The sequence below is a fragment of the Dermacentor andersoni genome, chromosome 4 (genome assembly GCF_023375885.2).
Source record: "Dermacentor andersoni chromosome 4, qqDerAnde1_hic_scaffold, whole genome shotgun sequence".
Taxonomy (NCBI): domain Eukaryota; kingdom Metazoa; phylum Arthropoda; class Arachnida; order Ixodida; family Ixodidae; genus Dermacentor; species Dermacentor andersoni.
In genome coordinates, this window is record NC_092817.1 from 16,213,531 (window position 1) to 16,239,124 (window position 25,594).

General features: G+C 44.6%; 1 protein-coding gene across 1 annotated transcript in view; it reads right to left on the reverse strand.

Moving 5' to 3' along the window:
- The window catches only part of LOC126535780 (rho guanine nucleotide exchange factor 17-like), a 241,754-nt gene that overhangs the window by 56,428 nt on the left and 159,732 nt on the right, over positions 1 to 25,594 (reverse strand). Inside the window, exons 4-8 of the mRNA XM_050182574.3 lie at positions 9,806 to 9,883; positions 6,872 to 7,054; positions 3,161 to 3,277; positions 2,943 to 3,035; positions 1,081 to 1,257 (exon numbers count right to left, since the gene is read on the reverse strand). Of these exons, the coding sequence (XP_050038531.2) occupies positions 1,081 to 1,257; positions 2,943 to 3,035; positions 3,161 to 3,277; positions 6,872 to 7,054; positions 9,806 to 9,883 (648 nt within the window). The remainder of the gene's footprint in view (positions 1 to 1,080; positions 1,258 to 2,942; positions 3,036 to 3,160; positions 3,278 to 6,871; positions 7,055 to 9,805; positions 9,884 to 25,594) is intronic.

The following is a 25,594-nucleotide window of genomic DNA, read 5'->3' on the forward strand; positions in this document are numbered from 1 at the left end:
AATCCCGCCGGGCCTTCGTTTTCATGACGGAACTTCCACTGCACTATGTGGAGCACCTGGATGCCTGGAGAAGGATGTCGGCAATCTTCGTGTAAAGCAAGCAAGGCTCATGGAGGTGAGGTTTTCTCATGCAATCCAGTGAGAAGCACATGGTGAGATGCTTGTGGCAATCTCGCCCCAGCATTTCTTCTAGATTTCTCAAGCTGAGAGGTTGCCACGGCAACCCTCTCGCATTTTTTAAAAGGCCCCTTTTGGCGCCACCACAGCGATGCCTCGGTGGAGATTGCATGTCACTTGCCGCCCATGACATCTCTTTGCAGTTGTAATAGCAGTGATGGTATAACCAGCGCGAAAGTAGACATGGAACACAAAAATAAGCGACAAGGATAAGCACTATATATGCCATTATAGCACTGCCATTATGCAGCATTATATGCAGTTACAGCAGCGCCATTCTTGAATGCTGACAGCCGCAGCTTGTTACACACGATCAGAGGATGCAGGAAGCAGAGTTAAACAGTTAAATAAGTAAACAGAATCAGCAGCCAGATGGAGGAAGGTGGTGGGTAGGGGCAGTGGCCTCGCCATTACAGTTTTCTCAAAACAGCTCTGCCATCCCCCTATTTTGCTTTTTTTCATGCACGCTGGTTATACGAACTATCGGTTGTAACAATGGAATTTTCATGGCACTTGAATATTGTTATAAGTGAGCTCGACTGTATTGTATTTATATATTTACAGATTGAAAAGGAGGTATGTATTCATCAGGCTGATTGTGCAACTCAAAAGTGTTGTCTTGATAAAACAGTCTGGTAACCTTGATCTGGAACCACCTTTCAAACAGTTAGCCTCAAACCTCAAAGAACTTCAGCAGCACTGGAGAGGTTGTGGAATATAGCATTCAAGCTATACAGCCGGGAAATTGGCTCTAATGATAACAATCACATAATGAAAGGTGATTGTTATTAGCTCACTCATTTTTGCAGTAAAGCCTAACTGCTGTCTTACACGGCTTTTGATGCATTACTACTACAGTGCAGTGAAACAACCAGCATTTCTGACAAACATGAAGGAACTCACATCAATGACACCCTCGATGAGCTGCTCAATATCACGGACCCTCTGCTGCATCTGTTCATGCTGAAATGCCTCTCGCTCCATGCGGTTGATCTTGAGAGCCAGTTCATGCACTTCTTTCTGTGCCAGTACCAGCAGCTGGTGGTCAGGGTGGTCGTGCTGTGTGTGCTTTATCAGCTCCTGTAGAGGTAACACAACAGGGAAAACTTGTCACAGTGACTCAGTGCTTGCTTTCCAAATTGGAATGAACATTTTCTGGTTACACACACAGTAATACAGTGAGAAATTGGACTGGTTGGCGTTTGTTCATCCTGTAATGCTCCAAGTACAACCAACAACCATGACAGGACACACCAAACAAGAAACTCACATTAATTATGCTCTGTTGTTCTAGTCTGGTATGTCCTTTTGTGGTTTTTAAAAGTACTTAGAGCATTGCAAGATGAACACACATTAATACTTCTGTTAGATATCATCCTCAACTGCTCAACCTCTTGTTTACATTTCAGCACTACAATTTCGTCAAAATTTCTGGGTTTGAAAGCACTTGCAAAGAGAGAGAGGTCCACTGGCAATCTTGTACACTTTCTACTTAAGCAAAACCACCTTCACTGAACTCCAACTAGTGCATGTGGTCAGCACATGGTGAGTCTGCATTGTAAGTAATAAGCATATCCTCAATAATAAAGCATCAATTCGGCAACAAAAATCAATGCTGAGCACACTGTGAGTGCCTCGGGCACCTTTGTACACAGCTATCTTTCGAATCCTGCACAAATCTTGACCTCATGCTAGAAAGAGATGTGTCTCTACATGTCACCTATACTAATATGCACATGCACATGATGGAAAGAACTTATCCCTTGTTGTCGTCATTATTTATTTTATTTATTTACAGATACTGCCAGCTTTTGCACAAGGTTATTTACAGTAGTGGAACAAATAGAAATTTATAACAGTTAACATTATGGAAAACAATCATTACAGATATCTCTTGCATTAATATCTAAAAGGTCAAGGGACAATTTAACAGCACCAAATAACATATAAACAAATTACTAATGAACAAATGCACCAAGCCCCATATAGGCAAAAATATTCCATTAGCAGTTACAAATCAGGATGTCAGTGATGTGTTTTATGAATGACTCAGTCAATGACGATGAGATGGCATCTTCAGAAAGAGAATTCCATTTGCTGATAGTTCTTGGAAAGAAGCTATACTTAAAACAGTCAGTATGAACAGCAGGAGTACAAATAAACCTTGAATGGTGACGCCTAGAGGTCTCACTGCGAAGAATTTCAAAATAGTCTGCATATTTTATATGAACATTCTAAATGCATTATGTACATAGATTGAACCAAGAAAATGTATGTTGATATTACTCTCTACACTTTCCCATCATACCATGTACGAAACAAGCAACATCAGATAGCCATCACATGCTTTCTGGAATGCCAGAGCTAGTTACTATGTCAATGCACCTACACAGCTGCTAACGTTCCACATGTAAACACAAGTTGGACATAGCGTACACCTCAAGCCATGCCATGTGAATATAAATGTCAGTAGCAGTCTGATATGACCAACATTTGATTCAATTAGCAGGTGCTGCTATATTAAATGTGACAGACTCTTAATGTAAGGATTTCGTCATCCATTACTAATGACCGTACTAAAACAAAATATTTGTGCAGCACAATACTCTACAGTAAAACTTTTTTGTCGAATTGGTTTCAGACTGTATTGAATACCAAATATCTGGCTGCACTGTCAGAATGTATTTGTATTTGTCACCCATGATAATGCAATAATGTGCTATCCTTACAGACACCTACATTTAGCAAAGCAAGAGAATGGTCACCTTTATTAGAAGTTCATAACGAGGTATCCTCTGCACTGGCATGATAAGAAGGGCATCCAGGGCTAATTTTCCTTTGTGCTCCCTCGATGTGTTCTGCGGAGCAGTAGAACATGTACCAATGGCATCAAAAATATGAAAAGGCAGCTTTACATCTTTCAAAAACATCTCGAGTGATGATTGCCAATCAGCTACAATTCAATAATGTGTGACCGACCAACCTCAAGAAACTTGGCAAAGGCAGGCTTTGCCTGAGTTGCCATCTTGATGGCCTCCTTTGCTGACTTCCAGTTGTTGATAAATGCAGTGTACGTGTCTATCACAGGCTGTTTAGTGAACTGCAAGAGAAGGAAAGTGAGAACACAAACTGTCAGACATCACAACATTTTCAAGGTCCATGTCTTCTTCCTATGTGAAGATGTTTTTTATTATTATTATTATTATTATTCTTTTAACTTGAGAAGCAAAAAATGAAGCAGTGACAACACAATAAGTACCTTCAAAAAGAAATAAATTAAATTAACAGCAAAACATTTTTTAGGTCAACCTAATACAGCACTGAAGTTAGTTTCGATAAAGCGACGCAGAACCCACAAAAATTAGTTGCGAGGCAGCAGTACAACTACCGACATCGCTTTATGGCGCATCGCCAAAGTAGACCTGCTGCTCTTTTGCTTCCAGCTTTACAGTGACACATGTCTATGACACGTTGGGCATTTTGCAGGCGCGGTCGTAAACGGACTAAATGTTCACAATACATCGAACAAAAACGATAATACGATATTACACTACTCATTCCGCATACATGTCACAAAAGTTGTTGCCGCTAAAGAAGCGAGGTTTCGCCGGATGAGAGTTAAAGTGGCGCCGGGAGAGCCGGCTGACCGGCACCACGCCGGCGCCGGGCAGTGAAGCCAACCAATTGTGCAACGCTGCCGCGATGGTGCGCTCGCGTGCGCCGTAAAAACGCTATTCGCTGCTTGCCTATCTTTCTTCCCTCCTGCCTTTCTTTCTTTCTTTTTTTTTTTTGCAATATGGCGATCGTATAAAAGTGCGTCCTCGCGGTATTCTCAAGGACCAAAAACTTCGCGACGTCGTCCATTATGCTTTCGACTCTACGTACTGTACACCCCTTTTCGTTTGAGTGCATATAAACGACCGTTTGGCCGGTTATAAATTATGACGCAGAAGTGAGTGTCTAAATCTTGTACAGCACGCGCTGGAGGGAATCTTAGCAAGCGGCTATACAGCTGTTCCACTGCGTGCAGTTAAGCGACAAAGCTACAATAAAACGCGCTTTCTGCACTTAGCAAATGAAAAGTGCGTGATATGAAAAGTGGGCGATGGAGACGGGCAGAAAAAAAAAAGAACGAAGGAGACTTTTCCGGATTAGCTGGTCGAGACTAAGAAGAATGGCACAATACCATCCAGCCACTATGCAAAAATCTGAATAAGCGAGCGTCACAGAGCCAATAATTTGCAGAAAGATGCATAAACATAAAGGAATTTAGTAGTAACTGCAGTAGAATCCTGTAACAGCCGCTGAGTAGCTGAGCGGCGGTTGTTTTCTCTGAAGCTCGCAGCGGAATGCGGTAAACCTTTCTAGAACGCTTACAGAATGTGAGATGTCAAACTGGCACCTCAATGACTTCTTTTTTTAAATCTTCACAGAAATAAATGCTGAATTACAGGCAAATATAGGAGTGTTGCCCTTTTAAATATTTGTTTCACATTCGCTGTGCAAAAACTTACAGTCACTTAAGTATTCTTACGTGATTTAAATGCGAAAGCATAATGACTTCTCTAGTTAGTTGTTTATGTCTACGATACGTGACGTCATACATTGTCACGTGTCTTTCACAGCTCTACCTTAATCCACCTTGCTCTAATTTGTACCAACCTTAATCGCCTTGTTCTAATTTGTGCCAACCTTAGAGGGACACTAAATGCGAATATTAAGTCAAGCTAAAGTGACAGACTAGTGCTCCAGAATCTATAAGGCGTTAATATTATCGCGAACAGAGCCTTAATAATCGAGAAATTGAGGTAAATGCAGGACATGATTAGAGACTCCCCTGGGACATTCAAGCACTTGCCCGATGACCAAAGCACTCCTCAGTCAAATTCTGTCACTAGTAGTGAACCAATCGTTGCAGAAAACATCCTTGCATTGCATTATAAGACGAAATAAAATGCTACTTGTTCAGCTCTATTTCCTTTTTAGAAAAAAGAACTAATTGAAGTTAGCCGTGACAACGACGGGGGCGGTCGAAACGTTTCGTTTTCGCTCGACTCCGCGCCGCCCACGCTTCCGCGTTTCAGTAGTTTCGTTATCGCGCAGTGCTGCGCTGGTTTTGCTGGCCCGCGAAACTCGCACGAACTGCAAGTAGCAGAGAATTCAACTTCTATGTGATGTCGCAGGATGCTCGAATGGCCTACGCCACTTGACCAAAAAGCAACTGCAACGACGAATCCACCGCTCTGTCTTGGCTCAGTACCTCCGTCTGTCGAGCGCTGGTTTAATCACCGACGGCAGCAAAGGGTGTTGATAGCCTATGCAACGTCCCACTCCCAGGGTTGAATGGCGGAAGATTTGAATGTCGAAAAAGGTATTCGGACCTTTCAGATAGAATTTTCTCGTAAACTATGTCTTTTCTTGGCACGAAACAAGCGTCGCAAGGTTTCTGGAATTTTATTTAAACAACTTAAATCACCTTAATCAACTTAAATTCACCTTCGGTCAATTTACTCTAGCTTAAGTCATCTTACTCTAACTTGTTTAAACTTTAATTCCATATTAGTACTAATGTTATACAAGACGCGGATGACGTCACTGGTGATGATTTTTTTTTATACATCGTTGCGGACAAAAACCACTCTTTCTGCCTCGTGGGTCATGTAATGTTTTCGCATTAAAGTGGGCGTTCAGAAATAGGAGGGAGCTGCAAGAGAGGGGGAGGGCACGTCGACTTAGTATTTGCCTTTAGTGTCCCTTTAATCCGACATAGTCTACTTCGCTCTAATTTGTACCAACCTTAATCCACTTTACTTCACGTTGCTCTAATTTGTGCCAACCTTAATCAACTTAAATTCACCTTCGGTCAATTTACTCTAGCTTAAGTCATCTTACTCTAACTTGTTTAAACTTTAATTCCATATTAGTACTAACGTTATACAAGACGCGGATGACGTCACTGGTGATGATTTTTTTTTATACATCGTTGCGGACAAAAACCACTCTTTCTGCCTCGTGGGTCATGTAATGCTTTCGCATTAAAGTGGGCGTTCAGAAATAGGAGGGAGCTGCAAGAGAGGGGGAGGGCGATATGCTGAGCAGCCGCACCGGGTGCCGGGAAGCCGAGTTATGCCACTGAGAATGAGTATAAGGGGCGCATACCCGCGCGGGTGACAGATTATCTGCAATAAGGATTCGAAGTTATATCTGTCAAGTAACGAAAGAGGACGCGATGTAGAAATCTTCACGCACAGAAAAACGTGTCAAGTCCGGCACGCAACGTCATGGCAGCGTCGCAATTGCATTCTCGCCTGCCAAAGCGATTGCAACTTATCTGCGGTACGAAACCGCACATCCAAAACGGGTGCTTGTAAGAGGGCGCTCAAAGATAGCCATGTACAGAGCTACTCCATATACTACAGTCATGCGCTCCTCCTCCCCCGCTAGTAGCCATGTACATATATAGCCGTGTACCGAGTTGCTGCATAATGTAGAGAGGAAAAGTTTAATGGTATCTGAAGAGGTTAGCCCAGCGAGAGGCTTGGGATGCTACTCCGGCTGACATGGTAACGGATGGAAGAAAGGAAGAGGAGAGGGGGGGGGGTGCTTTCATATATATAACTTGCAATAAATCTGGTCATGTACGGTGCGCGATCTTCTTTGCATGTTGGGAAGAGAAGGAGCACCCATAGCTTACCGCTTCGACAAAGACGTCGCCCACTTTCTGGCGGGTGTCCCAGCAGGAGAGCCTCTGGCGGAGCACCTCGAGGAATGCTTCGTGGTGGCTCAGGATCTCGGGGATCATGTAGAAGATCTCGTCCACCAGGCTGCTGTCCACCGTACCCGCAGTGTCCGGGCTCTTCAGCGGACGCATGTACTTCTGCGAAGATCGCGGAACAGTCGCGCACTCATCCTACTGATGCACTCGGCAAACAAGTCGCGATGATTAACGACTGCCCTAAATCGGATATATCGGCACGGAGAACGCCAGAGTCATGCGCGTCGCCAAAGGGATTGATTGGTCGACTGGTAAGCGGATTCAAGAATACACTGAGTGATCGATTGATTGGCCGACGTGTGACTGCCTGTGGTTCTTAAACTTGCACATAAACCTATATAGTTAAGCGAGCGTTTTTTGCATTCCGACCTTATGTATTCTCACAAGTCTTGGAGGCGTCCCTGTACATGCGCGGCAACTCCGCGCCAGCGCTACGACGGGCTACTCAAACGACCGTAAACAAAGTTACGTGAATGGTTGATTAGTTTATGTTAACCTCTCGTCCTCAATAATGGTTGCCCATTGCTTATGTGTAGTTCATCTTTTCTTATAAAACCTATTCTTCTGCAACACATCCAGCAGCCTGTCTCTGTATTTATTACACTTATCCATACGACGAAGCGTTTGCGAGCCAGGACGCTATTTCTCTGCTGTTTTCTCCTTATTTCTGCGTACATCTTTGGAGAGATATAAAACGTTATTATGTCCCTGATGGGGTCCAGGGGTGGCGGGGGTTGGGAGACTAACTCCCAGTCTCCCCTTCCTCACACGGCGGCCAGTCCCTGCTTTCTGGCGGCGTCTTCGGCCATCCGGACGGCCCAGAGTTGCTCCTTTGGGTCCAAGCTAAGCAGTAAAGTCTCCCACTGCTCGGCCGTAGTTATGATGTGTGTAGTGTTAGTGCGGTAGGTGTTGTTGGTGGGTAAGGCTTTGGGACATTGCCACATAATGTGATCGAGGTCAGCGCGGGCCTCGCACGCTTTGCAGAGTGGGGAGTATGCACCAGGGTAAATGCGGTTGTATAGCACGGGGTTCGGGAAAGTTCGCGTCTGAAGTAGTCGCCAAGTGGTGGATTGAGATTTATACAGCGTTTTGTGTGCCGGGGAATGGAGGAGGGTTTCTCTAAACGTGAGGGTTTCTCTAAGCGCGTGACCGCGATACAGAACAGAGGGCTGGTCAGGATCGGAAGATTTAGGAGAAGGATGATGCGCCTGGTGTGTGAGAGCTCGGGCGGCATCGTGGGCGGCTTCGCTTCGTGGCGCGGATGCAAGTTGACGTCCCCGTGCCTCTGCCGGGAATGGCGACTTTGGCATTCCGACTTCGACTTCGAATCGCCTGGCACATCCTGCTGTGTGAAAATTATTTTCAAGGGCGAGACTACCCCTTCGCACGTTAAGGTGGGCCACTTTAGACACCCTGTGCGACCATTCATCCCAAGGTCACTGTAATGCCGCAATTGTATGCGGCTGGGACACGTGAGCGCCATGTGCGAGAACACTAGAGTTTGCTCACGCTGCAACGAGCCTCACGCTGCAAACTCTTGTGCAGCCACGGTTCTCAAATGCACCAATTGCATTGGGTCCTATGATGCTTCCTCGAAGGACTGCCACAAAATGAAGAAGGAAAAGGCGACCTTGAAGCAGATGGCGAGAGACCATTCGTCTCGTCGGGAAGCTGTTGCGGCCGTTAGAAAGCGACGTTCTCGACGCCGTCCGACTTCGAAGAACGCTGATGCCTCTGCGAATAGTACGCCTCATTCGACAACACCTCCTCACCTGCCCCCTAGGCCTGGCGTGATTCAATCTAAATCTGACAAGGTCATGGCGGAGAACAATACAACTTGGTCCGCACTACTAAAGCAATAGCCAAAGCCAGAACAACGGCGGAAGTCCCAACCGAAGCCGCAGCCAGAGACGGAGCCACGTCAAGTGATACAGCTGCGCACGGCTGTAGAGTGCACAGCGCGGGTTCCTGACAAATTGCCCGAAGAAGACCGGCAAGTGGTTATGATGCTCCAGTTTCTGATGAATACTTTTCGAATGCTCTTGAATAACCTGCACAGTCCGTCAACGCAAAGGGCAATGCAAGTGCTGGATGCTCTCAATTCAATACTTGCAACTCTTGAGTAAGCATCATGGCTCACCGGCATCATTCTATTCGCACTGAAGTCAAAAAGGCTGGGGTTTAGCTTAACAATATACTGCCACGCACTGCAACGTACTGCTGACGCCCACCGGCTCCTTGGTCTTCACTGGTGACTTCAACGTGCATCACCAGCTATTGGGAAGCACCAAGATTAGCTTCAGACAGCAGAATGACGGCAGCCTAACGTACCGGCAGAGCACTTGCTTGAACCTGACTGATTTCCAGGCGCTTTGTTGCGTGCACACACAGCGTTCCCTCTATCCCGTTTTCCTCTTTCTGTTCCCCTTTTTCCTTCCACAGTGTAGGGTAGCAAACCGGACGCTCATCTGGTTGACCTCCCTGCTTTTCCTCTCTTTGCTATCTCTCTCTCTCTACTTATCCATGCAACAGATAACGCCATCTTCTAATGAAGGAGAAGAGACAACCGTTGTAAGAAAGGAACAGCTGCTGATGATGAAGGTGACACGGCCCGCCATACCCGCGACCAAGTAGACAGCCGATCACTAGGGCGATTCCACCAACTCAAAGAAGGCCCGAGAAGGCAGGCCATGTACCTTTCTGCGATCATGCACAAACCGTCTTTGAATCACTCATAGCATACACGTTGATCTGACGATGAAGGAACTGACATCATCAACCACGCGTCGCGCATTATGTGCAGATGTCACGTCAGGCAGGCTGACATTCTTATGGGAATGTGACGATACTTACATTGACCAGAATCTGGAGGCTCTCCACGTAAGACTTCTCCGTGTCGTAGAGCTCCCCAACGACATGAGTTCGTGTGTCCTGCACAGAAAGAAAGGCGACAACGTCACGACATGCTCGATCAAACCCGTGGCACGGGATTTTCGCGTGATGCTAGCCTACGTAAGGTACATATACTTTTAGGCACGTAGCGAAAACGCAAACGCTACTAAAACACTGACAAGCCCTCCTCACTTTCGGCAAGAGGCCTTGTTGAGGGCTAGTCAAGCTGGACGTGCACAGCCATGTCGCTGCAAATCGCAGCGAGGACTCGAACGGGGTTCTGTACTACGACCTTGAAAAACAGAGGTCAAACTTCGTCGAAGGCGTCGTCGTGCTTTGTCGTGTAAGGCTTCGAAGACCCGGAATTTGAGTTCAACGAAAATGTTTCTCTCACTCTCTCCTCATTCGGTCGCACGCCGCGTCCTCTAAGTAACTTTCAAAGAAATTTGGAACGGCTGGTAGGGTCTGGTCAAAGCCGCTTGAAGGCTCCGTCATACAATGCAGCATGAAAAAAGAAAGGAAAAAGATGAAAAGAGAGATAAGGAAGTGTGGGCATCATTTTAGTTCATCCTTGCGTAGGTCTTATATTCTTGGCCTAGTTTACATGAGTTCATCTTGAAGGATTCGGCGCAAAGAGCGGACACATGAGACTGCGCAGAAAGAAAGGCGAGAACGTCACGACGCGTCGAATCAAGCCCGTGGCGCAAGAGATTCGCGTACAAACCAGGACAGACCCGTCCTGTTTCTCTCGTCTCAAACGTCCGCTCCTTTCTTCCTTTTTGTTTTCTCGCCGAATCTTTAAAGTTTATAGTTTCTCGTGTCTGTCATTAGGGACTGTGTCATGAAGAACGGACTCGAATATGTGCATACACAAAGTTCCACTGTGCTGTTGTCCACAACGCATAAACGACCAAAGCGCAAGAAGAATAAGACAGACTCCTTATCGGATCACACGACACAAAAAAAGTTGCACTCCCCTGCACGCAACGCTTGACCTGTAATCTCACATAAAAGTATGTTTGTTCGGAATTCTTGACATCTTTGACGACTTCAAGTGCAATGCTCAATATTTTATCTTCATTTATTTAATAAACATGCACCTAACACTTTTCCAAAGCTACTACAGACCAAAACAGCAGCGTATAAAATTAAGCCGCTATACAAATGCAAACATAAAATAATTATTTTGTCTCATGCATTCTTCAGAGCCCAAATGGCTGCTATTAGCCCATGGTAGTCATTCAAAAACGGCGACTATACACGGGACATATTTCAAGCACATAATTTGCGGCGTGGTGCTGCCCCGGCGTCTCTGCGTGTATTTTGCGCCTCAGCACGTCACGGTTAATCACTTTAGCCGGCAACCACATGAAACACGTTTTGGCAGCTCATACGCGTCATTCGTGCGTAACGCAAAACCGACGCGTCCGTGCAGAAAATACGCCTGAAAATGCGTCACATGTGGTTGCCGCCTAACGACAGAAGCCTGAATGACAAGCGGCCAAGAGAGCGAAACGAGCGATTGCAGAACCCAAGCACGATTACGCGCCGCCGCGTGGAACACCGCCAACATCGCTCTGCAGCGACAGAGACGCGTATGCGTCACAGTTTATGGCACAAACGATGGCAGTAGAGGGCACGGTGCGGAGGATGGGGGTTCGGCTACCTCTGATGGCAAGTTGTTTTTTTTCGTAGACATTCAGTTTCCCTTTACCTTATGCTTTCTACATTCCTACTAAAATAAAAAAATAACTTCCCCTGTACTTTCATTTCCCCATTATCTGTTGGCTTCATGTGGTTGTAACCATATGGTTCCTGACTATGTACCTGGAGGGTAATCTGGCGCCACCGTTTACGGGAGCTTTCTAACGAGCATTGTGCCGTCATGAGAATGACGGTATATGGGTGTGCGAAACTTGTGTTGGCTGTTGTTGTAGCAGGTTTCGTCTAAAACGTGGATATGGCTACACAGATAATGCGTTCTTAAAATAACATTTTCATAAAAGGTTTTCATTCACCCATCTAACATTTTTCAATCAAGTTTACGGCCATACATTGCATAATTAAGCGAATAAATGCATAAACAGACGACAAAGTGTTCCGAAGCGAGCGCGAATCTTGTCGCCTGTCCTCACCTCAAACTTTAGCGGCCCGCTGATACTTTTTACGTGCCATGTAACTGTACCTCCAATTACAAGTCCTCATACTTAAGCAAAACGTGTTTTTTTGTGTAATAATAAAGCTAAAACTGCTCTTTACATGCTGTTTTAGTAGGAAATGAGTCATTATGGCAGACGGAACAGTGCTAGCCAGGCGCGTCTTCAAGGTATCCTGACTCTGCGAGAACGACGCCAACTCGAAGTCACCACATACCGGCATTCCTATGCATCAAACAGTGCAGCAACGCCAGATTTCCCTCTAGGTACTATAGTGAGAAACCCTCCGGTTGTGACAAACCAAAATCGGGCCCCTCGGTTTATCTTCTGTTCGTTCACAGCGCTCTTACAACATTCTGGCAATGTGAAACATAAAATGGCAAAAAGGTGATGACACGTGCTCGCCTTCAGCGCATACAAGAAACTAGAGCTGTGAATTTCAAAAAAAAAAAGGAAAGAAAAAGTAAGTCGGCTCAACAATACAGTGTTTTGGTACTCTCCCGGTTCCGTAGGTGCTGTCCTGTTACCAGGGTGTCTACCAAGTTGACATTTCCAAATTCCCTGAGTTTTCCAGGTTTTCCCTGAATGCCTCTGCAAAATTCCCTGAGTGAAACAGAGCTTTGTTTTATGTCAAGACGGGCTGACACCATGTCGCCAGATGCTATCACTGTCTAGTAATGGATGGATGGATACAAGTTTCTTGTACGTCGAGCAAGGTTTAACGCGACCCGGGCTCAGGTCTCCCACGGGGGAACGTCAAGGCCCTGCCTCAACGCCGCCTCACGGGCTTGCTGGACTGCCCTCTCTAGTAATGATGCTAAAAAATAATAAAGCGACTTAATCCAGTTTAAACAATAAGGAGTAGTATTTATTTTATTCAAAAAGAAAGCAGAAGGGAGGGATTAGTAAAATGCACAGCGAATAAATTATCTTCGAAAAGAGTATGGTAAAACCCATTGCAAATCGAGTTGAACATTCTGAAATGCCAATAAGAAGGGCATGCATACTGAAGCAAATATTTTCGAATATGAGCTATTTCTATCACATGATAATAAGCTCATTCGTATGAAGCCCGAACTTTGTCACAAGTGAGATTCTCTCTCAACAGCTGATAAGTCAGCCTCTACTGTTCTGACATACTCTCAGGCCCCGCACAACGCTTCAGTGTTGCGTTTCACTGATGTAAAGAGTTTATTTTGGTTTCGATAGGGGACACCTGCCTTTAGGCGTTATCTGACACTTTGTTTTTTGAGCTCAAGCTCCTTCAAAGAAGCAGCGGCACGCTTCCTTTCTTGTCTATTCCTCAATGCGTAGGTCCTTTCTCTTATCGTCGTCTTTCTGTTATCGGCGCATTTGCCGCACGGACCATTTCAAGCATCCTCGTCGTCAGCTGTACAGCCAACGTCCGAGTTTTCGGACTCCCTATGGGCCGCGAGAACGTTCGAAAAATCGGGCATTTGGAAAAGGGGAGGACGACTAAAAAATGAAAGCATGTCTTTTACTAACTTTAAGGGCTCAAATCGCCACCGACACATCCGAAAAAGCTCTGAAAGACTGCCAGTACAGTCATTAGGCATATCAGTGCTCGTACTGTGACAGGAGATGGCGGGTGCACGCGTGTACAATTAAGGAATACATACTGTGCCCCATGACAATTGCCCCTTCCCACATTTGATATGCTTCACCGCAATACTTTCGCGTATGCTTCATGGCGTAACATTTCTGCATTGAGGCGAAGCTAACTTTCGAAAACCGGCATTGTGCAACGCGTTGTGCATTCCGAGCTTCGAAGCCAATCGCGAGAAATAAAGGCGGAATCGGTGCCATTGCTGACAACGGCGAATCCTTTCAATTAAAAATACGGCATCGAAAGGCAAGAAGCTTAATAGCGAATCTCGACGCTGCTAGGCCTAGCGTTGCCGCGGTGGTGGCTACGGCTGGCAGAGGGTCTGCGTGCGAGAGCGCTGGTTCGTGGCGGCGAGGTAATCAAGATGGCGGCGGTGGTGGCTTTGATTAATACCGTTTAGGGCCTGTGGTCACGGCAAAATGTCCGAAAAATCTGACAGCGAACAGTTCTTGCGTCCGAAATTTCACACGTTCTCATATATTGACTCTATACGGTACGTGGTGGTGCCGCGAAGCCGTCCGAATTATCGGGCGTCCGGAAAGTCGGTCGTTGACTTAAAATGGCAGCTCCTCCAGCCGTCGACACGGCGTCAAAGACGATTCGTTACGATTCTTTTCTGTTACACGAGCCAGCATTACCCCGGCTTTCGTTAAAATTACAGCTAATTGTTTTTGGCAGAAGCACAAATTCCCCGAGTTTTCCTTGAGTATTTTCAGATTGTTCAATATCCCTGAGAATTCCTGGTTTTCCCGGTTGGTAGACACCCTGGCTACACTTCTAAAAACATTCAAGTCAAATCGCTATGCCACGGCCTAATGACAGCGGAAAAAGAAAAGAAAAGAAAAAAGAAACAAAACGATGACTGTACACCAAGGTAAACGGCTAAAGTGCTCCATTGTTCGAGCTCGACGACAACCGCGAGCCAAATGTTGAGCAGAGAAGCGGAGATGAGGCGGAGGAGAGGAACAGCTAACGAGCGACCCAATTTGGAAGCTGCGCGATGCAGACGCCATGGCCAGGTGGCTGTTGGATAAATGGCAGGCACAAATTATATATATATATATATATATATATATATATATATATATATATATATATATATATATATATATATATATATATATATATATATAGTTATTTCTGCTATGCGAAAAGGAGTAACTGTCACCATTACAGAATGACTACATCAAATCACGCTGTCAATGTTCGCAGTGTCAAAATCACGGTATCGATGTGACAATGTCAAGGAAGGCCAGGACAACAGCCAATCACGAGCGCCTCCCCGCTGGATTATATAGAAGGCGGACGGGCAGACAACTAAAAGGGCTGCAGCTTCGATTGTCACGTTTTGCGAGCTGTAAGAGAAGGTGACACGTTTATGTTCAAAGTAATTTTGGAGACACGAATACAGAAATTGACAGGTGTTTGCGCTAACAACAGAAAGCTCATAGAATAGTTGCCTGCGCAGCCGGGCAGAGGGCAGAGGCAACAGGAGCAGTAAAATACTACAGGCGCCTACAACTGGCTCATTTAAACAACCACCAAAAGATGTTCCTACATGCGTGCATAGCTTAACAGAAAAGAAGAAAGACAAAAGGAAGAAAAGCAAAGCAAGGAGAGCGCTCGTTAAGTGTGGTTTCACTGCATCAATACACTTAATGCGGAGAAGCCCGCTTCTGCGAGTTCCTGCGTTTTACAGGCAACTCCAGAATCGGGACGTTGAATACTTGCACGCACTAAGAAGGTCTATAAATTTGTGAATCGGCATGCTGTGCGCGCACCGCAAGCCGCGCGCAGATGATGATGATGATCACAGAGTCTAGTGGTGAAACAGTGAGTGGAAAACACGGCGGATCGAAGACGTGCTAGATGGAGCGAGCACGAAGGCCGCTCTGAAGGTTGTCGGAAATAAAAAGGCGGATATCTGACACATCGAAAGCGTCAAAGATAAATCAAAGACAGTCAGAAGCGAGTATAAAGTTATCGAATGCACTGGAAGGCAGCACTGGCGCAAAACTGATGGGTTATGAAAAAGCCCGTATCGCCAGCCGACTCTATAGCGCACTAATGCAAAGCAGCTAGGGATTTTAAGCCTCCAATGCACCCACCCACCTCTCTATCCCGACACCGCATCCGCAAACCTAACCATCTCCAACATCTCCTACGCAGGTCGCCCGATCTCGGTGACCGCCTTTATGCAGCATTACCGCCGAACTTTCACTTCGAAAAGGCACGAGTACGCCGCTTCCTCGTGTACATTCACAGGAAGGGACTCAAACACGTCACTCCTTCTCACATTTTTAAGGTCCTCCCTCTCAGCCGATGCCAGGAAATATTCATAAACAAAGTATTTGCCAGCACAGCCACAGTCCCTGACATAATTCCCAACTGGCAGACGTTGGCTGACCGGAAGGATTGGCATTGACACCTCTGCCCCTCAATTACGCACATTTTGCAATTCCGTATGCGAAGCCAACTTACAGCATTTCATTTTACACTGTCCCACTTTCAATCATTATCGAGCTGACAACAATATTTTTCTACATCGCAATATTGAAGCCTTACAGAACGACATTAGACTGTTTCAGAATAGCGCTTGTCGCCTCACGTACGTTAAACTTAAGTGCCTTTGTGGGACGTTACGGTGCGCGTCTTTTCAAGACTTTTAGTTTATCCTACGGGAACGCGAACGTAAGAAAGACGTTACAAAACAGGGCGCCGTCTGGTGCCTCGTGCCAAACGTATCCAAACCAAAACAATCCATCAGCAACCATCATGTTGTTGCTATGCGGACCCGTCTCATTGGGCCTACGGGGGCCAGAATCGCCGAAGGATCTCAGAAATTGGACGCGATATGCGCTCATAACTAACGTTTAAGGTGAGCTTAGACAAAGTAAAAGCTCATTTCAATAGTTATGCTGATGAACGCGAGTGAGAGTGTAGCCATCACGAAAATTCACGCTGAAGCAGGAGCCATGAGTGCCGCCATGTTCGACAACGCTATTTCTTTGCGTCCGTAAACATTACCAACGTCAAACTCGTCAAATAACGTACGTTATCATAGCGTACGTAAACAACAAAATCCCGATAACGTTCAGAGCATGCGCAGTGATGACGACGCTATTTCTTTACGTACGTAACGCGCTTACGTTTGGCTGCAAACGCTAAACCAGAGTCCTTCCATAGAAGGACTCTGGCTAAACTAAAACTGTCTGGTATCTAAAACCCCGATCACCTAGAAACGTTAGCCCCATTCGGCGTCGCTAGCGGCCTGGCTCGTGCGATTAAGTGGGTGTCTACCTCTCCTTCGTATCTCCCTCCTCCCCCACCATCTACCTTCAGACCTCCCTTTTCCGAACAAAATGAATGAATAAGTTCATTCATTCCCTACCTCTTGACGCTTTCTAATGGCTACTACGTCCGCACCTGCCGTAATGTTCTTGCAATGCATTGCGATTAGACTGCATTGCGCATGTGACTCGGCAACCACACATGCGCGACATAGGCAAACTGAACAGCGTGTCGCGAAGTCACGAAGATGCATCAGCGGTGCCGTCACTTTCAGTGGCAGTCACAAAAATGAAGCAATAAACATTGCAAGAATGCTGGGCGTAAGCTTTACCAAAAAATACCGCATGTTAAAAAAAATTGCTGCCTAATTGTCAAGTATTACCACTGAAAGCGTTGAATAATGATGAGGAAGCGGGTACCTAATATGTTTCTCGGCTCTCCAGAGCCACGCCCACTTTGTTTGCAAACGAAGTTAGTTCATCCTTAAGCACTACCTAAAGTCCGCACTATTTCGTGCCGCGGCCTCTTCACTGACCTCCTCTGCGCGCCTCGCAGTCTACGAAGCATCTTAGATAGCATATCGGCGATGTGAACACGTGGATCTACACTATGCTAAACCCACTCGTCCTAGTACCAGTTGCAGGAACACAGTGACGTACCACTCCCCTTTTCGCACGCCCCTCATTTTCTCCATGCATAGCCGTTCCGGCTGGCGCAGTCACCCAATATCGCCGCGTTTAAGGATGAACTTTTCCCTTTTGATGGTCTCATCACGTTTCGAGTCCCCAAGGAGGTCGCCGAGTTCTGTCGCGCTTCCAGTAATTTATTTTCGCGGGAAAAAGGCAGATCGTTTTTCCGCGAAGCTGCCGGATTATCCTCCAGCCGAACAATCCCCTCCCCCCTCCCCCAAAAAGTAGCGAAACTGCGGCAACGCAGTTTCGCTACAGTGCATAGCCCCCCTTGCGAGCATAGGGGGGCCTATGCTCGCAAGGGCCCCCCGATTCGTTATGTTCGAACTTCATCTGCGCGTTTACCTGGTTAATCCTATGCAACCTCTCTCTCTCTCTCTCTCTCTCTCTCTCTCTCCTATGCAAGTTAGAGCTCGCGTTCCCGCGCGTGCTATATTATCGATCGTTTTTCTGTCGCATGCACGCACGTGTATTTAGTAACGGCCCCGAATAAACCAAAGAGGAGAAGAAAAGTAAAACAGCGTTTCTTGACGTGACGGTGAGATGAAATCGATAACCTCAAAAATAATAACATCCAGCAGCGCGTTGAGCGCATCTGTGCAAGATCGCACGCCTTTCGTGTAGAAGCAAGGTCAGATGAATAAGATAACATTTGGAGGCGTTCATTTAGGTTAAATACGTTCAGGAAGAGCGTTACAAAAGTCTAAAATAAGACTACTCGGGCAATCTCCCGTATCAGTGAGGTAGGTTTAGAGGTGAAGTGACAGACAGGCGCTGAACGGGAGAAACGACGTTCGCGCAGGCTGTTAGGGTACTAAACCATTCTATGAAAACATTTTTTTTTCCTTTTTAGTTTTTCTCAGTCATTATCTCATGGTGAACCATGACTTATCGGAAGGTAGCCCTTCTTCCTGATCAAGCTCTTTCGGTCGCCGTCATCGCCATTACTGTTGTTATTGTTCAATGGAAATTACACCCATCCAAACAAGGATGCTGGATGCTAACAGCAGGATACTAACAGAGTTTGCAGTGTTATTGTGAAAAATAAATGTTGATTTGGCGCGTCAACCTCCATTACCGGGACGCAATTGCGTAAAAATAAAAAAAATAATCTTTCTTCATGACACGACTCACGCAACTTTCAAAGGTTGTGCCGCGCCCTACTGCACTTTCTTTCTTCGTTTCTTTCTTTATTTTTTGACAAGAACGTTCTCCTCAGCTTAATAAGACGTACTGTAAAAGCTCGTTAAATTAAGGTGACGGGGAGGCAGAATGACTTCGTTATATTTACTGCTTCATTATATCCACCCTAACATGTACTGCACTACACTCTTAAGCAAAATTACACTCTTTTGCCACACGACAATAATCGTCATCTGTCTTGCCCGCACTTCCTTTATTTGACGCGGCGAGCCCAGTACTTCCCAGTTACGAACGGCATGAGCGTTATCAGCATGACGTAGCATTCGCCACAGGTAAGTAGCGGGCGCGGCGTCATCAAGAAAGGAAACGCAAGCAAGGCAGATGACGATTATCGCTGTGTGGCAGATATACACCCCCAAAGGGTGTACATTTGATTAAGATTGTATGAATATTTATGGGGATTTCAATGGGAATTTCACCCACTTCGTTATATCCGTTTCGTCATGACGAGCTCCGATTTCAGTCCTATATGAAATGCAGCGCTCAAAAGTGACGAGAGACAGGATGAAATAACACATGTGCAGCGCTTGAGTCCATGTATCACTTCTATTTTCCCCTCATCTCTTTCCGGTTTGTTTCTTCCTGTGCGTGAGACGCTACTAATAGCCAAGCAAACAACGAAATAACACAGAAATTATTCCAACGTTAACGCGTGAGGAGGCAAACGGGATTTCAAGAATGGTCGGCAGGATTATATGTATATATATATATATATATATATTCTCTTTAGTTCTGCGCAATGCGGAGGCTAGCACGGAAATACCTCGCCATGTCTTTTGCAAGCCCATTTGAAGCCAGCTGACACAACAGTAAATCGAACCAAAGCAGCAAAACACGTTGACCTGACTGCGGGAATCTGTCTTGCAGTTACGTAATGTTTTATACAGTATCAATATTTTACGCGTGTGACTATGGCCCGCAGTTCACTCTGTAAGCGCAAACCAGTATCCAATTTTTTGTTCTCCATCTCTCTCTCACTCTCTTTGGTCACTGTCGTCCGCACATTTTTCAATATCGTCACATGGCAACTCCTCCGACTCGCCGTTTTTATATAAGTGCGCGGTCTACTTGACACATCTGTGAACAGACGTTCGCGATCGTCGCATGTGCAGGCGTTTCATACGAATGCAGAAAGAGGCTTAGATGCGCGTATTCTGCGCGTCAAGGTCCCCGTTTACGAAATAACGCGTTGTCAATATAGCTGACGGCGTCTTTCGAGAAAAATAATGAATTCTGTCACCACCGCGTGGTGGGGCTCGATCAACAAGAAATAAAGAAAACAGTGAATGTCGCGTTTTCGCAAAACATGCCGAAATTTATCACGAAAGAAAGGAAGAAAGAAAGAAAGAAAGAAAGAAAGAAAGAAAGAAAGAAAGAAAGAAAGAAAGAAAGAAAGAAAGGATATATAGTAGACAAATGCCAGATATAGTAGACAAATATGCAGATCACACAATATTGCTAAGAATAAATTACTAAATTTTAATTTAATTACCAATAAATTACTAATGACTAAGTTACAAATTACTAAGAGCGTCGCAAGCGTAATGCGAACACGTAAGATCGTTCCCCACCTGCGGCAAGTTGTTTTTTCATCCGCTTTCATTGCCATAAATTTATCATTTCTTTAATTCAAATAGTAGGTGCATGTAATTGCCCTTATTCTGTCCTTGGTGGCTTTGATGGCTTCTCATGATATGATTAATAAAATCGGGCCACTCGGTTAACCCCCTTTCTTCTCGAAAACTACTAAAAGAAACATGACACCTTTGTCAAAGTACGTTTTTAGTGACCTAAACTTCGTAATTTTTGTTACTCAGCCTTTCGAATAAATAAAAGTTCGGCAGCATGTTGCACTCCTGTAACACGTGAAGGCGAAAGCCATGCTGCCCACTTGGTAATGCGCTGTCTGGGGTCGCTGCGCTGCTGCTTTCGCCGCTCGGCTTCTTCGGCTCGTTTTCGGCGCTCAGCTGCGGCTTCGCTCGCTCGCATAGCGGAGGGAGACTCGCGCCGACGACGTCTCTCTTCGACGTTACGTTGCATCCTCTCAGCCGGGGATTGAAACGTATGCTGTTCTGCGTGTTGCGTGGGTGGTTTCAATGAATGTAAGCACTGTTCGCTTCACTTCGCTGAGGACTGGTAGCCTCAGCCTTAAGGGGGTATTAGATGATGATGATGATGATGATGATGATGATGATGATGATGATGATCCTCTCATGGCTCGCACCCAGGAATCGGGCGGCAGGAGGTAGCTAAAGGAAATTCCTATTTGAAGACGATAAACGCGAAATAAAAGAAATACAAAAATGGAGATGACGCAATAACTAGACTATATGCGAACGAGCAGTCAGACTAACTTAAAGGTGAATGTTAAGAGAGGGTACAATCAAGGAGAAATTAATGTTACTAAGGAACTTAGATAAACCAATTTAGGATACATGAATGCAGATTTGATATCTAGAATAAAGATACAATAATTAGCAGGGCAATCGTTTTGTTTCAGCTAAATAATCAAATACTGCGGAACAAACGTTTCTGTGATTATAGCCTAGTGTCGAGGACCCAAATTATAGTAATACTAGTATACTTAACCCTAATGCAATTTTGCAGAGTGGAGCTTCGAGTAATATCTTTCTCTAGTGTGACAATCGTCTACATGATAAAAAGTAGCGGTCTATTATTTCAGCTTCCTTACAATTGTGGCATAAAAGGGACATCGTCAGACAAGCTCTAAGTAAATAAAAATTCAATTGCGGGATGCGACAGCGTACTTATGGTGTATGTAACTTCCAATTACCGAGAAGGACACCACTGTTTATTCCAGCAAAAACCGATACGCTTAAAGTCTGGAGATAGTATCAGCGATAATTTACTTACATCATTTTGCAAACAAAATTTTCTGTATCTCGATGCAGGGATGTAAGCTGTATCCCGTAAAACAGGAATCAAAGGACCATTTAAAGACGTTCCGGCTAATACATCTGCCACTTCAGTTAAGTATAAACCACGGTGGCCAGAAACCCACAGCAAATTAATTTTTTGCAGAGTTGTAGGAACTAAATTTTATAACATACTTAAGATAGCTGCATTGGTTGCTGTGGAAAGTGACGCACATACGCATACAGAATCTGTAACTACGACAGCTGACCATTGATTAGAGGGAAGTTCGCGCAGTACTAGAACAATAGCCAATAATCCTGTTATGAAAATAGGCGTGTAATCTGGAAGGCGTATAGAAAAGGACCAACAAAGAGCAGGAGAGAAAATGCTTACGCCAGCCTTCTCTTCAGACAGTGAATCATCAGTGGCTATTATATTGCTTGTTTCCAGCTGAGAAAGGTAATCTAGTAATTGGTCATTGAAATATTAGTATGGAATTAGTTTAGCATTTGAGGGGAAAATGTCGTCAAATACTATCTGGAGACTTATCTCGGATTGACCTGTTGGTTCAATACGTTGAATTTGTACATTCAATGGTTTTAGCTGTGCCTGTGCAAATACAATCTGAGTTGTGCGTAGTCGCGGCCCATGATTATAAAAAATTAACTAGGTTCATTAATGAAAACACATTGATTTTCTTTTAGGAGAATCATACATTTTTAGGCACGTTTGGACTGTGAGGATCCTGAAGCTACTTTTCAAGCATGGCATGCGCGCTACCATATACAGAACGGTGTTTGCAACAAACTTAGGGAGTCCAAGGCACAATCGCTGAGCTTCCCTTTCTAATAAAACCAGAGGCCGCATTTTATAAGCTGGGCTGCCGGAAAACAAGACACCAAAATTCCATGATGGGTCAGACATACATCTTATATATTATAATTAATGTATGTCTTCGCAACCCATATCGTCGATTACTGATCTCACGCAATCATCTCACTGCACGAGTTGCCTTAGACGTGACTTCTTCAATGTGGCTTTTCCAGTTTAGTGCCCCATACGAGTGCCATCATAGTGCCATCATACGTGATCCCAGGTATTTAAGTTAATCCACCTGGGGAATGAACTCTTGGCGATACATGAGTGAAATGTAACGGAAACATCTAAAGTAAAGTGAAGAAGTGCACTTTTAGTGACGTTCAGAGACATATGTATGCTCTCCATCCAAGTTTCAAGAGTGCATAAGTAATTTTGCAACGACTGATAAAGTAAATGTACATCATAATTCGATGCAAAAAAAAAAAGCGATGTCATCGGCACAAACGTATACCCGAATGTCCTGGAGCAAAGCGATGGAGCTTAAAAATATATTAAATAAAACGGGAGGTAACACTGACCCTCGTGGTAGCCCGCATTTCTGCTTATACCTAGACGATGAACAGCCGCATTGAAAACAGTAGAATTCTTTTTCACTTAAGGATTCTGAAACCCATGCCGTGATGTATTTCGGAAACCTGTAATTCTCTAATTGCTTTATCAGTACACCATGCTACGCAGAATCATAAGCTTTAGCTAGATCTAGGGTCACTAATGCTGAATATTCTCTTCAGCGACGAGCTAGTGTATGCGACTCTTTAAGTTTACGTGCGCACACCATATGGAGCCCCCAGATCTAAAGCCGATTTGACTGGGGCTAAGTAGTGATTTTTCAGAAATGTAGGTTGTAATTCGTTCATTCAGCATTCTTTCTATTAGTTTAAACAAGTTGGATGTGAGAGAAATTGGTCTAATATCTAAATTATACCCACCTCCCTGTTTCTTTTTAAATCTCGTAATCACTTTAGCAATTTTCCATGCTGAAGGTATCCAGGCACGTTTTACAGAGTAATTTACCAAATTCAAAATTTCTTGCGGGGATAATTCATGCAGAATTTTTATCACAGATATGGTAACTCCATCTGGACCTTGCACTGAAGAAGGCAGAGTGAACAACATCCGCAAGTTCTTGTAATGTGACTTCCCTAAATTCATCTAGCGGTAATGGTTCCAATAGGTACGGTGGAACTATTGAAGTGAATTTGTTTTCTAGTCCCTTTACAATATTTTTCAATCATTCGGACGATTCACGCGGCGAAAGGACAAAAGAGTTATTATTTGCTGGAATAGAAACCACTTTTCGATAGCATAAAAATCTAAATATGGATTTCTTGTTTTTGGATTTAAACAGATAAATGAATTTATTCATATCATACTCACCTTTGGCGTTAGCTATCGTACGCTTGAAAGATGCAGCAATAAATTGGTAATTCCTCCAATTGTTTGTACATTAATTACAAAGAAGTTTCTTCCAGGCAGATTTTCGTTTTCGGTGAGCGCGCGTGCATTCTTAATTCCGCCGTGGTCTGAAAGGTTTAGCTGTGCCGGAGGTTAAATTAGTTGCAAGTTGCATTCTTCAAGGAACGTTTTAAAACTGCATAGAGGCTCATAGGCCTAATACTCTCTTGCGTATCCGTACGGGAAATCATTGTAGACTTCAAATCCTTTTGAAGTTTAGAGTAATTTACAAATGTGGCATTTTTCTTCTGAAAGAAATCACAGGGGAATCAATCTCAAAAATAATTTGTAGCGCAGTCTATAATATTCCACGAGGATACAGTTAGAGACGAGCTGCAAGAAGTCAGATCTATGGTCTATCGAGACTGGCCGCAAACAAACGTAGCAACTTCTGAATTTAAACAGGATAGATTATTATTAAGAGTCGAATCCCACAGATGTTTTCTACCTACATCAGTTTTAAAACCCCAAGACACATGGCGAGAATTAAAGTCACCAGCGAGTACTATGGCTTTTCTGCAGGAAGCTTATGCGCTGTCTAGAGATAGAATATCCTGTACTCCTGCTGGGAAATACAAATTAACTAAGGTAAAATGGGAGCAGCCTGGGAGTATTATGTCTAATGCTAAGATTTCGCATTCAGCAGACATACACAAATACGAAATTGTGGCTCTGTGACTAAACTTAATTGAAATCGGGCAAGCAACGCCACCAGCTCTGGCAGGTCGATCCAAACAAAATAATCGGTAATTCTTTAGGAAACATTTTTGACCATTAGAAAGCCAGGTTTCTTGTAAGACAATTATTTCTGGGGAAAATTGAAAAGTATATGATAAATTTGTAGTAGCACAAATAATAGAACGGCAATTCCACTGTAATATCTTTAGAGAGCCTATATTGAAGATAGAACGGCAGCGGAAACTGCCTGATCCAAAATACTCTCTTTCTAAAAGTCGTGCTTGAGAGGTTCTCTTCTACATATTTTTTAGCTTTCGACTTAGGGGAAATTTTGAGGGGAGAAGATCTGGTGCGTTTCAGAATCTTAAGTTCCATTTCTACATTCTGGAACTCTTCATAATCGTCCGTTAGTGGTTGTGGTTTCATCTGCTGTACATGAGTAGAAGGTCTTGCACAAGGAGAATCAGCTAACGGATTGGGTGACGACATTTGCTTTTGACCTAGATTTAGAATATCAGTAACTAGTGATGCATGACTCTGGTTAGAGGCAGCACTAATGAACTGTGCCAGCTGACTAGACAGCATTTGTGCCAAGGACTCAAAAATAGTTGTCGCAAGACGTTCCACAGCCTTTTCCGTAGCTTTCTCTACTGCGTCTGCCATGGCCTTGGATACAGAAACATCTACGCCACAGTATCAGGAGCTGTTACGCCTGCATAGCCCTGGGCTCTTCCTTGAACCTCAGCCACAGCTTCCCTACGTGAGCATCGCCTGCGTTCCACCACTTCGAGTATTCTTAATTCTCGTTCTTTCGCAGAACAAATGGAATAGTCTGCAGCCGTGAGCTTCATTACACAGACAACATTTCTCTTCCTGAGATTTACAGTCTGTGCTG